Genomic DNA, 21894 nt, shown 5'->3' with positions numbered 1-21894 from the left:
AGTTAGTTGTTGCTATTTACATGAGTTAGTATTTGCTATCCCTTTGGACTGGGCCGGTATAGCTTTTCTAAGGCATAACGGCCCGTATTGTCCTAGGGGATAGCTATTTACATATATACAGCCTCCTATCAAGTGAATGTTTACCTTGCGTCATTCATCTTAGTTATGTTCCTTTTGTATGGTGTTATATTTCCATTTTGGATTTTTAATTTTTGGATGGGTGGCTTAATATAGGATAACGGATTATAGTGCAGTCAGAGGACGAGCCTCCTCTGAGCGCAATAAATCCAGACCTCAATTTAGGTAGTTTTTCTTTTGCATTATGAATTAGACATTTATTCTGATTCTGGTTTATAGTTGTTTTATTGTATTGTCAATAATATTATACGTGCAGATGTTCGGTTGATTTTTGATGTTCATAAGTATGGCCGCTTTTATGTGGTGTTTGCTGTAATTGTTGGGAATATTGTTTTTTGTGAGGGTTTTTGGCAGTTTTATAATTGCTTCCGTTGTGTTTTCTGCATTGTTGCATATTTTTATTAATCTGATTGTTTGGTTTCTAATAGTGTTTCCATATATGTGTTTTGCGATGTTGCTATCCCAGTGGATGAGCTTTATGGCCGGGAAGTTGAACAAGTAGAATGAACAAGTAGAATCCACACCTAACAGCATCAGTAAAAAGATTATAGCATTACACAAAAAACTCAAACTGAAATTAGACAATACAAAATACCCTTTCATTTACTGGATCCCCAAGTTCCACAAAATACCCACCGACAAAATGTCCTTAACATCAGGTAAAAACAGTTATACAAAACATTCCAGCAACCTATTGGAAGATAAGCTTAAAGTTATAATCAACGAATTAACTAGCACCAAAATCATCACCAGCAACAAAACATATCTAGATTACATCCAAAACAATAGCAATAAGATCAGAAGCATATACACCTACGACTTCAAGAACCTTTTCCTAGCATATCATATGACAATCTAATTAAAGTCCTCCTAATATACTTTCAAAACCACCAAAATAATTTAAAATGCAACAAACAATACTGGTACGATCTAATCAATCTCAATGTCAAAAATGACTGCATAATGATGGGAAACAGCATCTACTTACAGACCAGAGGGATAGCAATGGGATCTTGCTGCTCCAGCGCAATTGCCAACCTATACTTACACCACTTTGAAAATAACATCACAGAAGAAATCAACATATATACAAAGGGTACTAGGAAAGTTTTGCAATATGACGCAACAATGAATCACAGGAAGCTGCTTGTTGCTGCATGTTGAGACATGTTCATACGTGCATAGTAGCTGCCGCGCCAAGTCGATGGGCTCAGTTATTCATTAGTAGTGAGAGTGTAAAGTGCTTGCGATGGCATCGTGGTCACGAAATGAGATAAGGACAGCTTTGCGGTATAATTCCGTGCGTGGTTTAACCATAGACCAGTGCTTAGAAGAAATGACTCTTGCACTAGATGATGATTGTCCACATCGTACAACGATATTCAGGTGGTATAGAGAATTCCAAAGGGGAAATTTCACTCTGGAGGATTCTGAGAGGCCGGGAAGGCCACGAACGTCAGTTACGGAGGAAAACGTTACTGCTGTGAGGAAAATGCTTGACGAAAACAGGCGAGTGACCTACCAACAGATAGAGGATACTTTGGGCCTAAATGCACCAGCAATTCGTTCGATTCTGCAAGATCATTTGCACGTGAAGAAACCTTGTTCTCTCTGGGTGCCGCATCAACTGACTGAAGAGCAGATGACACGACGTGTGACTTGGTGCCGGGAGATGTTAAAAAAGTTTGATAAGGGACAATCTCGGTATGTGAACAACATCGTGACAGGTGACGAGACTTGGCTGTACTATTACGATCTGCCAACCAAGGCTCAAAACAAAGTTTGGGTCTTTGATGATGTCAGAAAATCCCGATCTGTAAAGAAGAAAATGATAGCTGTATTTTTCAAATCGAGTGGAATTGTGGAACGTGTCGTTTTGGACACGCAGAAGACAGTCACAGCTAAGTGGTATACTGAACAATGCCTGCCTAAAGTCATTGGATCTATGAAGAACCTGCGGCCAAAGTCAAGAATGGACACCTGGTACCTCCATCACGAAAATGCTCCAGCTCACCGCGCCAAAGCCTGCACCGAATATTTGACCACGACAGGACTGAAACTTCTCGAGCACCCTCCCTACAGTCCAGACCTTGCTCCCTGCGACTTTGCACTGTTCCCGCATGTGAAAATGAAGCTAAAAGGGAGGCGGTTTTCCAGTGATGAGGACCTTCTACGGGCTTGGGACAACGAGTGTGCTTTACTCCCTAGTGAAACTTGGCAGAACTGGTTTAAAGATTGGTTTCGGAGGATGGAGAGGTGTATTGAATGTAGAGGAAATTACTTTGAAAAAATTAAATAAACAAAGCTGTATTGCAAAACTTTCCTAGTACCCTTTGTAGATACATTGATGACGTCCTAGTCATCAACTACGACAATTTTGAAACACTAGCCCAAGTAATCTACCCTACCAACCTCAGCATAGAACGGACCAACCAAAATAGCAACATGCAAGCATATTACCTCGACAGTCAGATCACCATCAACAATAACAATATTGAAACTAAATATTATGATAAAAGAGACCACTTAAACTTCCCGGCCATAAAGCTCATCCACTGGGATAGCAACATTGCAAAACACATATATGGAAACACTATTAGAAACCAAACAACCAGATTAATAAAAATAAGCAACAATGCAGAAAACACAACGGAAGCAATTATAAAACTGCTAAAAACCCTCACAAAAAACAATATTCCCAACAATTACAGCAAACATCACATAAAAGCGGCCATACTTATGAACATCAAAAATCAACCGAACATCTGCACATATAATATTATTGACAATACAATAAAACAACTATAAACCAGAATTAGAATAAATGTCTAATTCATAATGCAAAAGAAAAACTACCTAAATTTAGGTCCGGATTTATTGCGCTCAGAGGAGGCTCGTCCTCTGACCGCAGTATAATCCGTTATCCTATATTAACCCACCCATCCAAAAATTAAAAATCCAAAATGGAAATATAACACCATACAAAAGGAACATAACTAAGATGAATGACGCAAGGTAAACATTCACTTGATAGGAGGCTGTATATATGTAAATAGCTATCCCCTAGGACAATACGGGCCGTTATGCCTTAGAAAAGCTATACCGGCCCAGTCCAAAGGGATAGCAAATACTAATTCATGTAAATAGCAACAACTAACTCATGTAAATAACAATAGACAACGCATGTAAATAACATACAACCAATTCATGTATATATTATTTTCACCACGTGTAATTTCTAATAAATCGGAAGTATTCCACCTGGACTCAGCCCCCGGCCTACGTAGAAATCAGCCCTCTCATCTCATGACTTACAAATTGCATCGCCCTGCAACAATATCAATTAACAATAAGCACGGCTGCGCACTCAAAACCAAACCTGTTATATAACAAACAGAGAATGGGACTAACCCCTCTTTTTCCGACAGACCACCGGACAGATACCGTAAGTATAACTCTTCTCCCTTATTCCGATAATTACCCGTTGGGCTTTGTTTCTCCTCCACCAGTTTGCTGATTACGATGCTAAGATTAAAGTTTTTCTAAAAATTAAAATTATCTGATATTACAAATTAAATTATATCTATCCATATTCAATTAACTAAATAATTTATAAGAGCAAAAATAATCTCAATACAATGGTAAAACTGATAAGGAGTTAACAGAAACGGGTAATTATGAGACATTCCTTTAATCTGGCTATCGATCCGCTCGAAGCCCCCGATGAAGTAGCGGGTAGATAACCAGGTAAAGGAATGTTTAGTTGATATTGATTTGATATTAATTAATGCTATTTAAAGTTTGTTAAAATAATTATAATTTTAACTTTAACTTCATTAAGTATTAATCATATCTTTAATACCATTACAGACCCCCAGGAATAGATTAGACTACACATTCTAACTGAATCTCCTGTTCCGTATACGCCTTAATACCTTTATAGAAAATAAATACCAGAAAATTGAAGTAGTTTAAACAATCAAACTATATCCAGCCAGTTCCTAAAAAGGGTGACAAATCCCTCCCATCCAATTATCGTCCCATTGCAATTACTTCTACTCTTTCTAAAGTAATGGAGAAATCAATTAACCGCCAACTCTTAAACTACCTAGAAACCTTCCGTCTGATCAATGATTGCCATTATGGATTCCGTCACTGTCGATCCACTGGTGATATTCTAGCTTATGTTACCCATTTTATGGACTAATTCAATGGAAAGGTTCGGTGAAACACAAGTAGTTGCTCTTGACATCTCAAAGGCTTTTGATCGTGTTTGGCATAAAGGTCTTCTAAACAAGCTTCCATCTTATGGTTTGCCAACTGTTTTTAGTAATTGGTTATCCAGTTTTCTCTCTGATCGCTCACTGAGGGTGATGGTAGATGGCTCTCTGTCTTCTAACTTCTCCACTAATGCCGGTGTCCCCCAAGGTTCAGTTCTTTCCCCCACTCTTTTCCTCTTGTATATCAATGACCTTCTTCCATTGACTGGAAATCCTATCCATAGTTTTGCCGATGATAGCACATTGCATTCAACTTTCCATTTTGAGAAACCTTGTCCAGCTCAATCAGCTTCAAGTTCTCGAAAATCTGCTGCCAATTCCTTAAATGCCGATCTTCAGGTAATTTCCAGTGGGGCAAAGACAACTTAGTTGATTTCAACCCTTCTAAAACTCAATCTTGTCTTATATCTCGCAAAAAGGATTCTTCTTCTCCTATGCTTATCTTTAGTGACACTCCGATTTCTATGCAAAATGATATATCTCTTTTGGGGATTACCCTGACTTCTAATCTCTCTTGGCACAAGCACATTACAAATATTGCTTCCTCTGCATCTAAAAAACTTGGTTTTCTCTTTCGCTCTCGGCATTACTTTTCTCCCAAACAGCTGCTCACTCTGTATAAATCGCAAATCCGCCCTGCCATGGAATATTGTTCCCACATCTGGGGTGGTGCCCCCAAAACCTCTCTCAGGCTTCTTGATTCCATTCAGAAGAGGGCAGTTAGGTTAATTAATGATTCATCTCTAACAGAGTCTCTCCACTTGCTTTCTCATAGACGCACTGTTTCTGCTGCATGCCTCTTCTACAGATACTTCCATGGGCACTGTTCTTCTGAATTGGCTTCTATAATTCCCGCTCTCTCTTTCAAAACAGTCCGAACACGTGCCCCCACCAGCCAACATCCATTTACTGTCCAACTTCAAACCCACAGAACCAACTTTTCATCTTCCTCATTTATTCATTCAACTGCCGTTTTCTGGAACAACTTTCCTTCATATGTATTTCCTGAAAATTACAATCTACAGAAGTTCAAGTCCAATATCAACAAATATCTTCTTTCATCTTCTTAACCTCCAACCCAAGACGGTACTAAGTACTATAGGTTATAATACCTCTCGTGTTTGGGGTTCTCATAAAAAAAAAAAAAATATATATATATATATATATATATATATATAAAGTAGATAATTGCAGGGATGGCTAGAGTGGATGGAGAGTTGACAGAGCAGCAGATGCAAGGCAAATGACATGCATCCACATCTCATTGAAGATCACAGCTTTCACTGTGATCTTCAAGCTGTCCTATCTTGTGCAAGCTGATAGTTGCAAAACCGTGGAATGGCTGACCATGGACTTTAATCAGGGGACAACCAGTGGTGTTTCCAAAACATGATCCAATGAACTCTCCTTTGTATGGACTACCAGAGTAGGCACCTGGCAAACTTTAGGCACAACATCATTAGTGATGGGTGGATGCTTACATCCACCCACCCATCACTAATGATGTCTAAAGTTTGCATTTGAGTGATTCCTAGAAAAACATTGCCTTTTCTGATGAATCATGTTCCTTGCCATTCTGTGTGGACAGTAGATGGAAGGTGTGGCAATAAACGGCAGAGACGAATCACTCTGATGTCCAGGTCCAACAAAAACAGGCAGGCAGCAGCAGCAGTGTTTTGGTATGGGGGGGGGGAGGTTTTCATGGGAATCTCTTGGAGCCCTCACATCCCTAGACTGCACTCTGAATGCTGAAAACCACCTATCCATTGCTAATTGAATACACCCCTTCATGGTGACAGTCTTCCTGAATGGCATACCTGTGTTCCAGAAGGATAATATGCTCTGTCAGTATTGCTTGTATTTCATACTTGCCAAACACAAAACTGGCTTCCAAGGTCACCAAATTCACTGGATATGAATCCCATAAGAGCAGTGGTTCCCAAACTGCTGAGATCTACGGACCCCTTCAAAAACAAAACAAAAAGTTTACAGTCCCATCAAAAATCAAAAAAAAAGTTTGGGAATCCCTATATATAACATATGCATATGATCTACCACCATTTCACAGACCTCCTGGAACTGGTCCACAGACCCCACTTTGGGAAACGCTACCATAGAGCATTCTTGGGATTATGTGGACTGACAGGTCTGGCATTTGGCTCCTCCACCATGGACTATTGCAGATCTACGCAATTCTGGTGGCACTTCTATATATAACATATGCATATGATCTACTACCATTTCACAGACCTCCTGGAACTGGTCCACAGACCCCACTTTGGGAAACGCTACCATAGAGCATTCTTGGGATTATGTGGACTGACAGGTCTGGCATTTGGCTCCTCCACCATGGACTATTGCAGATCTACGCAATTCTGGTGGCACTTCTATATATAACATATGCATATGATCTACTACCATTTCACAGACCTCCTGGAACTGGTCCACAGACCCCACTTTGGGAAACGCTACCATAGAGCATTCTTGGGATTATGTGGACTGACAGGTCTGGCATTTGGCTCCTCCACCATGGACTACTGCAGATCTACGCAATTCTGGTGGCACAGTACAACATACCTCCTGCAACATTCAGAAACATTATACAGTCTTTACTTTGCCATGTGGAAGAGGTTTTGGCAGCAAGAGGGCCAAGTGTTATTGAACAAGGCACTGTTTCTATAATTATAAAAACATCTAGAAATAATAATGTATTAATAAAACACAGTGTATTAATAATATACACTATGCACCATATGTCTGGCTTAGAATAATGCAAACATTCAAAACTGGTATTCTGAAGGTAGGTTATGCAAATGAATAAACAAAAATGTTTCATTAACTGAAAAAGAATTGATAGACTTAGTTTGACATGTAAGTTTTGTATCCTGTAACAGTACAAAGTATCCTTATTCAGTTAAACATCATGTACAGTGTATTTCATTAATTAATTAATAGATGCCTGTAAATTTTAATAATAGTCAGTTGTGCTGTATATCATAAAAAATGCAACTATAATACAGAAAGGAAAAACAATTAATATGCAAACTTACATATCACTTCCCTTAGGAAGAAGAGTTCCCAGCTCTTTAATTCTATCATTTATATTAAATCTTCTTCTCCTTTCAACTGTAAATTGACATAGAAGAAAATGCTGAAAATTACTTGAGAAAATGCAATACAAAAGTAGATACATAGCATTCAATATATGTACATGTGTAATTCGAGTTCAACATTTTACTGTCCTAATTCTATCTACTCTCCTCAGGGAAATGAATGTGCAAAAATGCACAATATAATGAAAATGGAAAAATGGGGGGGGACTTGACAATAGGTGTTAGTAATGCTGACAAGTTACACAGGAATGTAAGAATGTCTCTTGACAACAATATACAAACACAGGATAAATGCCAGGAATAACTGCTTTAAAATTAAAATTAAATTAACAAATCAGATCTTTCATAAACTCTAATAGTGCCACCCAGCATGGTTTTCAATGTTTATACACAAATAGCTCTTTTTAACTCAGTTTTTTTATGTTGATTTCAAAAATGTTATTAATTTTTTTCTACCATGTACCATTTTTTCACATGAGTTGCATTATTAAATATATTACATTAGGAGTAAATACTGGGAATTTGTAAACTAAACATTCGCATACTGGCAACACTGCCTTCAGTCATTTGTTTCTTGATTTTTAGAGCTCCATGCAGCAGTGTTTATCAACATGAGCTCAGCTCAGTTTACTTTTGAGGTTATCATGTCAAACTTGAGCTGAAAAATGAATAAAAGGTTTTCCCACAAGTGTTTGAACAATCCAAACTTATTTTGTTATATTTGTGGAAGTTATGTAGTCCTCAAGTAAAGACAAGATATTACAGAATTTGTAAAAATGTGTATTGTGCTTATTTTGGAGTGAAACTCTGTGACCAAAATAAACAATGGACTCCACATAAAGTTTGCCAAACCTATGTCAAGATAACTGTGTTGAAGCACTGAGATTGTGGAAAAATGGTAAAAAGAAGGCTATGCCATTTGCAATTCCCATGATTTGGTGGAAGTCTAAACCACTGTGATGATTGTTATTTTTGCTTAGTTAATGTAGAGGGATACAATGCAAAGAGTAAGAAGGGCATTGTGTATCCTCCACCTTTTAACCTACGTTCCTTGATGGCCCTGAACATGTCAAATCCCGAAACACAACTATCAAAAATTTTAATTAAATATTTTTCCAATAAAATTCATATTTCTTTTTTAAAAAAATGCCTCTTTCATAATATTATCCCGAAATTTGCCCACATATTCCCTAGAAATACATGTAAAAAATATCCATATATTATCCATCAAACCTGTATTAAAATTGTACAAAAAGAATTACAGAAGAGATACAATAAAAAATATAACCTACTATCCCAAATACACCGATTAAGATTTAGCCTAAAAAGAAATATGACACCGCAATCTTGGGTGGACCTTACGACATATAATGAAATACGTATAGCAGCTGCCATTAACGACATCGAACTCAGACACAACAGAAAATGGGGGATCCTTACACAGAAACCTCACACCACCACAAAATCTTCCACTATAAACATTTCTTCATACCCTTTTTCTTCCACTGAACTCGCTAGCCTCGATTACGGTTTTAACTTTGCTATTAAAGATAATAAATATCCCTACAAAGAATGTATAATAGAACTACAAAATAAATTAGATAACCATTCCAGATAAATGGCGAATTATACACCAAATTAATTCAATTCTTAACTCCAGATTCAAACCCCAACCCAATATAAACAAACAACAGTTAATGAACTTACAAAAAATATGTAACAATCCAAATATTATAGTCCAGAAAGCTGAAAAAGGTGATTCCGTAGTAATTATAAACAAAAGCACATATATAGAAAAAATGGAATCTATACTCTCTGATTCAGATACGTACAAACTGGATAACACATATACTATTTCCAAACATAAAAATAAGCTTGACATTATTTTAAGGAAATTAAGATCCAACAATGAAATTAATTTATACAACCTTCAACAGATTGGTATCCGAAACAATATTCTACCACATATGTTTGGTATTACCAAACTCCATAAACCCAATCACCGCACTAAGACCCATAATATCCTTCAGCAAATCAGCTTTCACTAATTTATCTTCCTTCCTGGTCAAAATTATCTCCCCCCCTCACGAGATTTTCGAAATTTAAAGTAAACAATACCTCCCAAACCTTTGAAAAAATAAATTCTATCACAATAACCAATGATGACATACTAGCATCTTTTGATGTAGTCTCATTGTTCATTATTAAGGTCACACGTTATGACCTTAATAATGAACTACAATATCTTACAAGTAAATTCATATCTAGGAAATATCCTATTCAATTAATCAAACAAACTATTATCACAGTCCAAAATAATATTAACAACCCACCCAAATGCATGTCCAATAATAATCCACGTATTATCCTCCCTTACCATAATAATTTTGCCAACCAATTCCACCGTTTATTCAAAAGTACTGATATCACCCTTACATTCTCATCTTACAATAAACTAGGTTCATTATTCAACTCATATAAAGATACACAATATTAGCACATTAGTGACATGAATAATATCATCTACTTAATAAAATGTCAAGATAACTGGAACGCTTGCTACATTGGTAGCACCACCACAAAATACGGTTCTACCAAAACATCAAAACAATCCCACAACCACACCCCCTTAGTAGACTCAGCCATTCCTATTATCAAATTAAAATCCAGTTTTAACATTTTCCAATATGAAGCCCTAGTTATAGAATGGTTTCGCCGCCATTCCACTCTTCAAGTATTAAATTCCAAACTACCCTATAACATAGCACCGGTCTGGAATCTCATGCACCTGAGATTCCCACATGTATCCAGGAGCATCATGGGAACTTAGTCTTCTTAAATACACGCGTTTACTCTCATTCCACCATTGCCAACTAAGACATGTAAAACGAACACCACTTTATTGGCCTTCTGTTTCCAACCATATAACTTAAATCGTTTCAAATTTCAACACTGACAACCAAGGACGAAGACGTGCACTTCTACTTCCTTGTGCACATTTTAATTCTGTTTTTAAATCCTAACTTATTCATGCTAACTTAAATTTAAAATTATCATCCAATTTATTCCAACATCAATGCAGATTATAAAAAGGTGAGTATCATAATAAATTAAATTAAGCTACGCTATTATACTGTGTCAGTTATAAATGGTACTTTAAGAGATCTACAATTTTCGAATTAGGGTAACTATTATTTTTTAAGTTGCAATGATCTTAGAAAAACAAAAATTAGAGTTTATTCAGAGATTACTGCTGCCCACGTGTAGTGCCTTGCATTTATCAGTATTAAACTTCAAGTGACACTTCACAACATATCTGCCTAATTTTTCTAGATCTTGCTGTTGCAGCATTCCTTGACTCCTGTCATAAATTTGATAGAGTTTATATTAACAGGGTTTAGAAAGTAGTGAATAAAAGTACTAGTTCACAAGAATCTATGGTTATATTTTGAAACAGTTTTAATTTGTTAACAGGTAGGCATTACAGAGAGAGAGAGAGAGAGAGAGAGAGAGAGAGAGAGAGAGAGAGAGAGAGAGAGAGAGAGAGAGAGAGAGAGATTAAAAAGGTCTTTTAACCTCCTCAATAGAAGAGGTTAAAAATTCTTGTTAAACATATCCACATATGTTTAACAAGAAGCTGGCTAGTAGCAGTGAAACTTACTCAGGGTAGTAAATTTCACTGCTACTAGCCAGCTCCGTGGACTGAACTTTCTTCTTCTTCTTCTTTTTTTTTTTTTTTTTTAAAGAATTGCAAAAACAAAAACTTTGAAATAAATACTGTTAAGTATTAATTTTTTCTTATACTGACCTGATTACCCAATATTAGAGTGAAATTATTGCCAATATCAAATCAGAATCTTTAATAAGTCTTAAATTCATAAAAAATCATTTAAAATTTGTAAAATAAAATCTTGCATTTATTATTACTTTTTTGATACAATAGTCTCTTTATCTACTAATTTATCACTTAATTTCATCAACTTCTGGATCTGAATTTCTGAGATTCCATGATTATTCCAAATGATGCTAGTCAGTTAAAAGTTGTGAAAAACAAGTGAAGCAATAGTAATGTCAAACACTTAGTTGGTTATTAGATTAAGTAAAATTTTCAAGCATGTTAAGTTTCGTTCTTAATAACCTTTTCTCATATTTCTTAAATGACCTGCACAGTATGAATAAAATAAGAAGTCAAAAGAAATAAATTAAAAATTTTAATATTTTATATAATTTAAATGCCATAAATGTCACAATGAAATAAAAACTGCAATTAAATTAGCATTAAACATAAAACAAAGTGACAAGTGTAAAAGGAACTTTTGGATTCTCTCTCTTATCAACTCATTGTCGCACATTCGCATACAGAGTTGCCATAGCTAATAAATCCCAGAATACTAAGAAGAATATTGCACAGAAATGGGTGCATAATACTGACTAGTGGTGCCACACAACTGACAGGAGAGAAAAGGGAGGGGGAGAAGGATCACCACATAAAAATAGAAAAGGAATGGGGAGTAGAAAGAATATGGAAACACTGATGGAAGGCAGAAAAAAACCAGTCAGTGGTGATCATGAGGCAACATATATTACTAATAACATATGATAAAATAAAACAAAAACATAAATAGCATCAGCCAAACAAAAACTACCTAGGTCATTTGTCCATCCCCTCTAATAAGTTGTCAAATCTTGCCTTAAATTATTCAAACTATCCACATCCAAAACTCCAGATGGAAGTTTGTTCCAACAATCAATTACTCAGTGACTGAAAGGATATATTTTAAGCATCTATCCTACAACTATCTTTTATAAATTTAAGTTTATACTTATGTGTGTGTTGGCTGAGAAGAGTAAAGATACAATTAGCATTTTAAAGATTAAAAAAACACCCTGACTAATCTTGCTGCTCTTCTCTGCACCAGTTTCAACAGATCCACACATTCTTCCAAAAAAAGAACCTTCCAGACCTATACATAATATTTGTACTCAGAATTCAGCCTAACCATCGCCTTATGCAACAGGATAATCACCTCGTCCTCACTGGTAAAATTCCTGTATATCAACAGAACCTCATAAGCCTCCCAAGCAGCCTGTCTGCACTGCTCAGAGAACTTCATGTCAGACTGTACAATTACCCCTAGACCTTTATCGTTCATTATTATCTTGCAGTATTGTACAAATGGTGTGTTATTCAGGGATTACTGCTGACCGTGTGTAGTACCTCGCATTTATCAGTATTAAACCTCAAGTGCCACTTCTCAGCATATCTGCCTAATTTTTCTAGATCTTGCTGCTGCAGCATTCCTTGATTCCTGTCATTAACCACCCTCCCACATATTATACCATCTGCAAACTTTATTTATTAAACTTGATATACCTTCATCAATATTTTTAATAAATATTGAAAACAATAAGGGCCTAGCACTGAACCCTGAGGGATGCCACTAATAACATTAGTCCATGAAAAGTGACATACACTGGTACCATCCCCTTGCCATTCAATAATACTTTGATCCACAGGTAACTTGTGCCAATGCCATACCGTTCCAATTTGTATACAGTAGTGTCAAAATCTTCACTAAAATCTAAGTAGTCAAACTCAGTTAAAGAGAAATATATATTTTGTCACATTCAATAATACCGAGAAGTACTGAAAAATGTGGTAGAGTTTTGTTTTTTTTCTTTTCTTTTCTTTTTTTTTGTAAAATTAATGCACTGAATTGCATTCAATAATCAAAAAATTAGCTCTCCAAATAGTGTTACCGGAAAAAAAACCAAATTTATTCGGCGAAGGTAAAGAAAGCCAACACGAGAACGACGAGAAACGTCGGATAACTTACACAGAAAATCAGTTTCCCCAATACGGCTCTCTAGTGCTGCTTGCTCAGTAAACAGACGGTAGGTGTTATTGGTCTGGAGCAAAGTCGAGAACAATATACTGATTGACAGGTAGGCGTCGAAAACGATGCGTTGATTGGTGTGCAAACACAACACACAATAACATCAGTTTAGTATCACTTTAGTAGCACTCAGAAGCAACTAATGGTAACTTGCCCTAATGAACGCTTCCCATAATGGTGAAAAAAGGTCAGGTTACCTCCACTTGAATCCCGTGGGAGCTAGACCTCCTCCTGAAATGAAGGGGGTAACCTAACCTTTTTCATTTAAAATCATGGGTGGACTAGCGCATAAATTGTTTATTAACAAATTATAAATTTTTTATTACTGTACTTTTATTTTTAAGGTCAGGTTACGAAATATAACGAAACTTTTTCCTTTTTTCGTAACCAAACCTAAATCAACAGTATAGTAAAATCACTCATGAACTCCAAAAATCTGCTTTTAATAATGAGAAAAATTCTTGCACTGCTTCTATTGAAATGCAATTGAGCAGCAGCCTGGAAAGCAAGGAGATGGGGATTTCCAGGACTGCTGGGAGTCACAGTGGAACAAGTAATTACATGGGCTGCGTTAGAGTAACTAAGAATAGAAACTTGTTGTTGTTATTTGGTTTTTAGAAGCATTCGCAACTAAGGCCATATTGCTCCAGGGATTTGCGGTGGTCATTCCCTGACCTTTCCGTATCCTCCATATTTGGTGGTCACGGGCTCAAACCCCGGTCTAATCAAGAAGCGTGTGCTACGCACTGCTGCTCCTGCCCACCTGGCTACGGAGGCACCAGCATGCCTAGTAACTTGAGTACAAACTAGTTTATGCTTACTGCAAGCTTCTATGTTCGTGGTTAATTTATAATCATCCTATTTATTCTCCTCTTTGTTACTAATTTCACACATTTGTGTGATTTACATTTAGGTCTAAACCTCAAACCATATTTCTTTGTTGATATAAAAATGCTTAGCAGCTTCTACAAATACTTCTTGAACACTTGCGTATGGGATTATAAGTGCCAGGACTGAGAATTTTAAACTCATGGGAATGAAAAGTGTTTTGGAAATTTTTACTGTTGTTTTGATTAATTAACATATTAAATTGTGTTTTACAAATAGTTTAAACATAGTCTTAGTCAGATTTGTTAGCTTATTTTTAAATTTAGCAAATGATTTCGTAAGTTACAACTTACTATTCGTACTGCTATTGTATTGATGTTTTGGCGCAAATATTGTAGCACACAATGAGCAGTGCAGTGGAATAGCAGGGTTTCTATTGTAATAAATAAGTAGCTTGAAAGTTCTAATCACTTGTTGGGCATATACTTTTTTTGTGCTTATCTAAGGAATTTTACTTTTTATCAGGATATAACTAATTTAACACCACGATCGTAATGGCACGGCATAATATGTAACACTGCATTTATGAATCTATTAGCTTAGTGTACAATTAAATTTATTAATTTTCATTGTTAATCAATAAAATTGTATTTAAGTGAAAATCATGCTAAAGACTAGAGCAGCAAAGCAACAGGACTGCTGTAGCTCATGGGAGAAAAGAAAGGGAGAGATTCTACAATGTATCACAGCCTAACAAAATGTGCAACTTCTGAAATGTTTGCAGATTTTATGGAACAGGATATGATCAAGCCAAGGTGGATGCCATTGTGTGTGTGTGCTAGTTGCAGGGAGTGTGAAGAAATTAGGCTCCAATTCAGCACTCTGGATGGGCATTTATAAGTTTGAAGAGTACGTTAGATGCCCTCAAAGAAATTAAAATGGGGAGCCCATTAAACTCTCAGCCACCAAACTCAATGCCAGAGCTCACTTGTGCACAAGACAACACAGCAACAATCTCCAAGGCAGAATGGACTGGGCCCACAGGAGGTGGTTATTGTCAGGGAAATGGGAAATATTATTATTATTAATAGCCATATGGTGATGCAATGAACTTAGGCTTATGCTACAAAAGCCAAAATAAAATTCTGAATTACCCTGAAAGAGAGAGAGAGACAGAGAGAAAGAGAAGGAATCACCAAGAAAGAGAAGAATGATGATATCCAGCTCAGGACCCTGGGTGTGCCAAGCCCATACTCACCAGATGTGAGCCCCTGGGGAAATATGTTTGAGCAAGGATAGCTGGAAGGGAGGAGGTGTTATGCTGTTAATTAAGAAAAACATAAAAGCAAAAGAAGTGCATCCAGTTGATATAGCTGAACAGTGAACTGTTGAGTCAGTTTAGTGTGACATAAGCACTGCGAAAGCAAAAATAAGAGTAGGAGTGTGTTAGTAAACCAGAATGTCTTATAATGGGAGATTTTAACTTCCCAGATATTGACTGGAATTTGTGGGTTGGTCACTCGTACACTAGTAAGACTTTTGTGGATTTATTGGATGACCGTTTTCTGCAAGCAGCATGTTCGAGAGGCAACCAGAGAGGGTAATACTCTTGATCTGGTTATCAGCAGTAATCATTCATGTATTAAGAATTTGCAGATAAAGGAACCACTAAGTGGCAGTCATCACAGTTTACTGATGTGGGATTTACTTAAAGATATAATTACCATCAGGGGTAAAGGAAAGGGTTTTTGCTTCCGTAAAATGAGTACAGTGGGCTCAGACAGTTTTTAAATTCTGTATAGTTGGATCAACTGATGATGTTACCAACAGCAAATTCTAATTGGGAAGCATTCAAGGAATTAATCGTGGAAGCTACTAAACGTTTCATACCTATTAAGAAATACTGTTCAAGGTTTAGGCCTAAATGGTTGTCAAATGAACTAATGAGACTCGTGACAGAGAAGAAAAAATGCATGGGATGCATATAAATTATCAGGCGACACAGAAGCCTATGGCAGATATAAGCTAGTCTGTAATCAAGTCACAAAGAAGGTTAGGCAGGCGAAGGCAGATTACGAGAAATCTTTGGTAAAGGATGCTAAGAAAAACAGCAAACATTTCTTTACTTATATAAACTCTAAAAGGAAGTGGATGAATCTGATTGGTCCACTTCATATCAATGGTTCAACTGTTGATGATCCTTCTCAGATAGCAAACAAATTGAATGAGTATTTTGCATCTACATTCACACATGAGGAGTTATTAAGGTTTGAAAATGGCAGAAGATTATCAAATTGTGGCAGGGTGCTTAATGATTTTGTAATAACTGAGAGCAAAGTGGAGGAGAAATTGTTGAAGTTAAACATAAGAAAGGCACCTGGGCTGGATGGGATCTATCCAGTTATATTAAAGTAGGCAGCAAAGCAACTAAGCAAACCCTTAGCCATAATTATGAGAGCATCCTTGGATTCAGGGGAGGTCTCCCATGGACTGGAGATGTGCAAATGTATCCCCAATTCACAAAGGAGATCGAAGGGTTACATGAATAATTACAGACCAGTTTGTTTAAATTCTGTTCCGGGTAAAATAATGGGGTCACTGGTTAAAGATGCATTGCAGGATCATCTAGACAAGACTTCAGCAATAATTATTGAGACACAGCATAGGTTTGTTAAGGGAAAGTCTTGTCTGACATTTGATAGGATATTATGATGTGGTTACAAAGGAACTGGATGCAAAAAATAATTTTGATATCATATATTTGGATTTCAGGAAAGCTTTTGACACTGTTGTGAATGGAAGACTATTGTAAAAATTGGAGCAGAATGGTAAGTTGCTACAATGGATAAAAGGATGGTTGAGTGGGAGAAGACAGAGGGTGGTAATCAATGGGCGTTGCTCTTCGTGGACTAATGTTATTAGTGAAGTCCCAGAGGGTTTGGTGTTGGGTCCACTGTTGTTTTGTATACTTATCATGATATTGATGAAGGTATATCAGGCTTAGTGTCAAAGTTTGCAGATGATACAAAGGTTGGCAGGGTTGTTAATGACAGTAATGGCAATGTGCTACTACAACAGGATCTAGAAAATTTAGGCAAATGGGATGAGAAGTGGCAACTGAAGTTTAACCTTGACAAATGCAAAGTACTACATACGGGTAGAAGTAACCCCAGAGACAAGTACCAACTGTGTGATACTATACTTAAGGTGGTAGAAAATGAAAAAGACCTGGGAGTAATTGTACAGTCAGATATGAAGTTTTCTGAGCAATGCAGACAGGCTGCCAGGGTAGGTCATGGGGTTTTGTCAATGATACATAGGAATTTTGCTAGCAGGGAAAAGGAGGTGATTATCCCTCTGTATAAGGCAATGGTCAGGCAATGCCTTGAGCACTGTGTACAGGTCTGAAGGCCTCATTTTAGGAAGGATGTATATTTGCTTGAGCGTGTACAGAGAAGGGCAACAAGATTGGTGAGGGGAAGGAAGGGATCCTCTTACCAAGAGAGACTTAAGTTCTGCAAATTGCAGTGGCTGGAGACTAGGCACCTGCGAGGTGATCTGATTGAAGTGTATAAGGCCTTGAATGGGTTGAGCACGCTGAATTCTGATGGGATTCTTCCACTTGTTCAGATTACGAACCTAACGGGGTATAAATTCAAATTAAGGAAAGACAGATGTAGAATAGATGTGCGGAAATTTGTCTTTAGCCAGCGGGTGGTTAATTGCTGAAACAAACTTCCATCTGTCGTTGCGGAATTTGATAGGTTAAGTAAATTTAAGGAGGAACCAGACAAGCATTTAGAGGGATTTGTTTTGTAATTCGCCCCCCCCCACTCTTGCATCTTCTTGCCTTCTTGCATCACATGCCACTACTACTAATAGTAGGACCAGACTGTGTCTGCTAGGCCCATAAGTAGATGACATTGTAGAGCAGATATCTTTTAACAGCACAAAACGTGATATTGTTGTACATGTTGGCACTAATGATATTAAGAGTAGATCTGAGGACTTACTAAACAAGTACAGGGCAACGTTGGGAAAAAGTTGCGAGTTAGGACTGAATTTGAAAGTGACTGCAATTCTGCCCAGACACAACATGGGGAGTATATGTTGGGAGCCTTGTCAATCAATTCGGACCTGGAGAGAATGTGCAAAGGTCGTGGATAGAATTTTTCTCAGTGCAGACTGTGCTTAACAGGAGAGACTAATTTTACAGGAATTGGATACACCTGAATAAATGGAGTGCAGGAATATTTGCTGATGCTATAAAGGCAGTAATTATGTGGGTCAGAAAACTGCTAGCTTCGGGGGATTCACAGACTAATAGATTAACAGATGCAACAGATGAATTTGACAGAATTGGGTAGAGAGATTTTAAGCCAGAAAAGATTGAAAAGAGGAATTCAAAATTACAGTCTCTGAGAGGGAATATCAGAACAGACATATGCACAAATACCACCTTTGAAGTGAAAGTAATCATACAGCAAATAATTTGCACAGCGGTTGAATCAACTGATAATTGGGATTCTGTCAGAAAAAGTACAGGTGGTTTGGCAGACTGTAAGTGGAAATGAACATTGCTGAGATCATAACTGAGACCACATATTTGTGACATGAACGAGAAAATGTTTGGATCTTTTCACAATAGTCTTTTCTATTATTTTGACAATTCATGGTGTATTTAGAAGTAAGAAAAGGTGGCAAGGATGCTGTATGAAGTAATGAAATTTTTGGATATGGTGTACACATGGCAAGAATATATCCAGCTCCTTGATATAATGTGGCCTCAACAAAGCCCTCCAAATACACACTAATTGAAATCCCTCCAGTCACTATCTGGCAGAGTAGAGGCAGCTAGATTATACACTATCTGATCTGGAAGCCTCCAAGAGAGTTATCCACAGGTTCGGTCCAGTGGATTATCTAGCGCCTGGCCTGCGAACACAGTTTTAGAGCGGTACTCTCGAAACGTAAAAAAGATTGGATCTCACCATGATGTCCACCATAACCTCAAAAGGCATTGATGCCTTTTGCGGTTATGGTGGAAGAGATGGGTGGGTTTGCCAGAGCTTTGCTCTGGAGACTAAATATGGGTTCTGCTATTTCAAGCCTCCAATAAGCAAAGTGATAGTATTTCACTCCACCTAGTATTACCTAGTAATGCAGAGGGACGACATCCCTCTGTGTTGTGTGGGTGTCACACCTCAATTCCTACTTATGTTGGTTCACACCCGGGTGGTCATCTCCAGTGTGCTAGGTGCCATATTTCAGGATTTGTACATGGAGGGTTATACCCAGGGTTACAAACAGTCCCACCAACATGAAGGTGCCAGCAGAAGATTTGGCTGTCACAGAACAACCGGACTTTGCCAAAATTAGGTCCACTTTACTTGAATGTCACCCGAATATCAGTTCCATCATGGGATGGGTGAACTATGTAGATTTTTTTTTTTTTTTTAACTGGGCTGATGCTATATAAGCTAATTTTCTTGCATCATTTGCCATTACTACTACTACTTCTCATTTAGCATAAGCATTTGTTAACAACATTGGTTAGTCCCACTGAAAAGAATTCAGAAACTACAGGCCCTAGTTATGCCAAGAAGAGGAGACCTATGTGCAGAGAGACGGGTCCAACAAACATGAGTTTCAACTCTCCCTCCCCAAGCTCCAGCTGTGCATATCAGGACTGCTTATGTGCAGATGGATTCCCCAAATTTATTATCAAATGTCCCATTCAGTATAATCTGGATCCCCTTCTAATAATTTTTAATGCCATCCACTCCAGCCATTTCTTTTCCTAAGCAGCAGAACATTTACCTCATGAAGCCAATATCTAAAATTCCCCTTCTTTCATTAAGCATTATCAGCCGATCTCTAATGCCTCAAGTTTTCACAAACTACTTGAGAAGGCACTCTTCCTGTTGTAAACGAACTTCTTCTATATTGGCCTCCTCAAATTCATTATTCCATTCCCCATAGACACACTGTGACTCACCTAAAAATCACGATCAGCTCTACATCCTCAGCATTTGACACTCAAGCTGAGCTTGTGTTTGCCTTGAAGCAGATTCAACTCTATAAAAGTTCCTTCCTGAAAAGGTAAAACTGCTTTTAGACCATTACCAGATCAGGAAGACATTTTGCAGTTCCCTACATGACTCCTTCAAAATAGAATAATCCAGTTTACTGTTCACTGGCAAACAGTGTATTTCCACTGGAGTTCCTCAGGGTGATGTCTGATCTGGACTCTTGTTTACAGTGCTGATCCCCCAACTTGGTCAGTCCAGGCACAATACCATAACTTATGCCAATGATTTGAAGCTCCTCCCAGTGATTAGTTCCCATGATAGCCTTGCCTGAAAACTGCAATCAATTAATAAAACTCTCATAGAATTTGATAGCTATCTCAACCAGTTTGGACAAAAAATAAATCATGTATTCTGTAATGCTCTGACCTGCAATTGGGTTAACCAATTACATTGTTAACAACCATGCAGACTTTGGGGTTGTGTTTGACCATAAATTATGCTTCAATCATCATACTGCCATATTTCAGATGGTACAACTATCAGAAACTATGTAAAAACCATGATCTTCCACTTTTATATGTTGTAGCAGTATGAGCATCAGCTGCCCCTACTACTCTTAAACCACATTTTGCTGCTCAGTTTCAGCTACTAAAATAGGCCATAAACAAATTATAAAATATATTTACTTACTCTTATTATGATTATCTTTTTTTTGTCTATCCTTTGCTAAAGCTTGCAGTTCTAAATCTGTAAGGTCTGCTTCCTCTCTTACCTCTTCTAAACCAGCAGGGCACGAAGATGATACCTTGCCACTTTGATGTGCTATCGAATAGATATCCAGTAATGCAGCTGTTTCTGGATGCTACAAAAAAATAAATAAAAAGATTATATCAAGACTGATACATTATTTTCACACACAACTTTCATATATGTTCCAATCTCTGGATTTCAGATAAAATAACTAAGAACAGCAATCAAACCTCAAAGATTTAACAGCATAGAGAAACTTACTGTGTTTGAAAGATTAAAGACAGGTTCCAAAACAGCAATATCACTGTGTGCTTTTGTTTCTAGCTTGCTGAAATCATCCCAAAAGCCTTCCAGCTAAGGTAGCAATAAATAATAGTCAATTTTCAATATTATCAATAAAATTTAGAATTTACATGAAATACATTAAAGTTTGATGTGGTTTCTACAATCTGTATTATTTGATTTGAGGAATTTGCTTTGGTATAACTATTCAATTCAATTTCATCAAACTTATTTATTCAGTTTCATAAAACTAACACCATTGAGCATAATTTTATTTAAGAGAGGTGTTACTTTTCAAATTATCATTTTTACTCAAAATTCCTCATCCCCTTTATGTATACATTTATCAAATGTAGACAAAAAAATGTTTCAGTCTTCTTTGGCAAGTAGTACTGACTGACAGTTTGTGATGGTCTTAATTAGTTGCAATTATATATTAAAGATTGTAGTGTAGCAATTGTTAGTAGTTACGAGAACCTTCTCAACTGGTGACTGCTTAAACACTCCAGCAGGTTATTTGGAGAGTTTAGAAATTCTTTATGCTTCCATATATAAGGTTTCCATCTAGCCAAGC

At 37.0% G+C, this 21894-nt stretch overlaps 1 protein-coding gene across 1 annotated transcript in view; it reads right to left on the bottom strand.

The window, feature by feature from the left end:
* Window positions 1-21894, bottom strand: part of LOC150080760 (microphthalmia-associated transcription factor-like) — a 129663-nt gene that overhangs the window by 30241 nt on the left and 77528 nt on the right. The window contains exons 4-6 of the mRNA XM_090381032.1: window positions 21300-21392; window positions 20979-21150; window positions 7469-7544 (exon numbers count right to left, since the gene is read on the bottom strand). Of these exons, the coding sequence (XP_090237158.1) occupies window positions 7469-7544; window positions 20979-21150; window positions 21300-21392 (341 nt within the window). The remainder of the gene's footprint in view (window positions 1-7468; window positions 7545-20978; window positions 21151-21299; window positions 21393-21894) is intronic.

The sequence above is a fragment of the Mastigoproctus giganteus genome, chromosome 9 (assembly GCF_048544385.1).
Source record: "Mastigoproctus giganteus isolate SK-2022 chromosome 9, ASM4854438v1, whole genome shotgun sequence".
Taxonomy (NCBI): domain Eukaryota; kingdom Metazoa; phylum Arthropoda; class Arachnida; order Uropygi; family Thelyphonidae; genus Mastigoproctus; species Mastigoproctus giganteus.
This window is presented reverse-complemented; position numbering and strand designations above follow the sequence as displayed.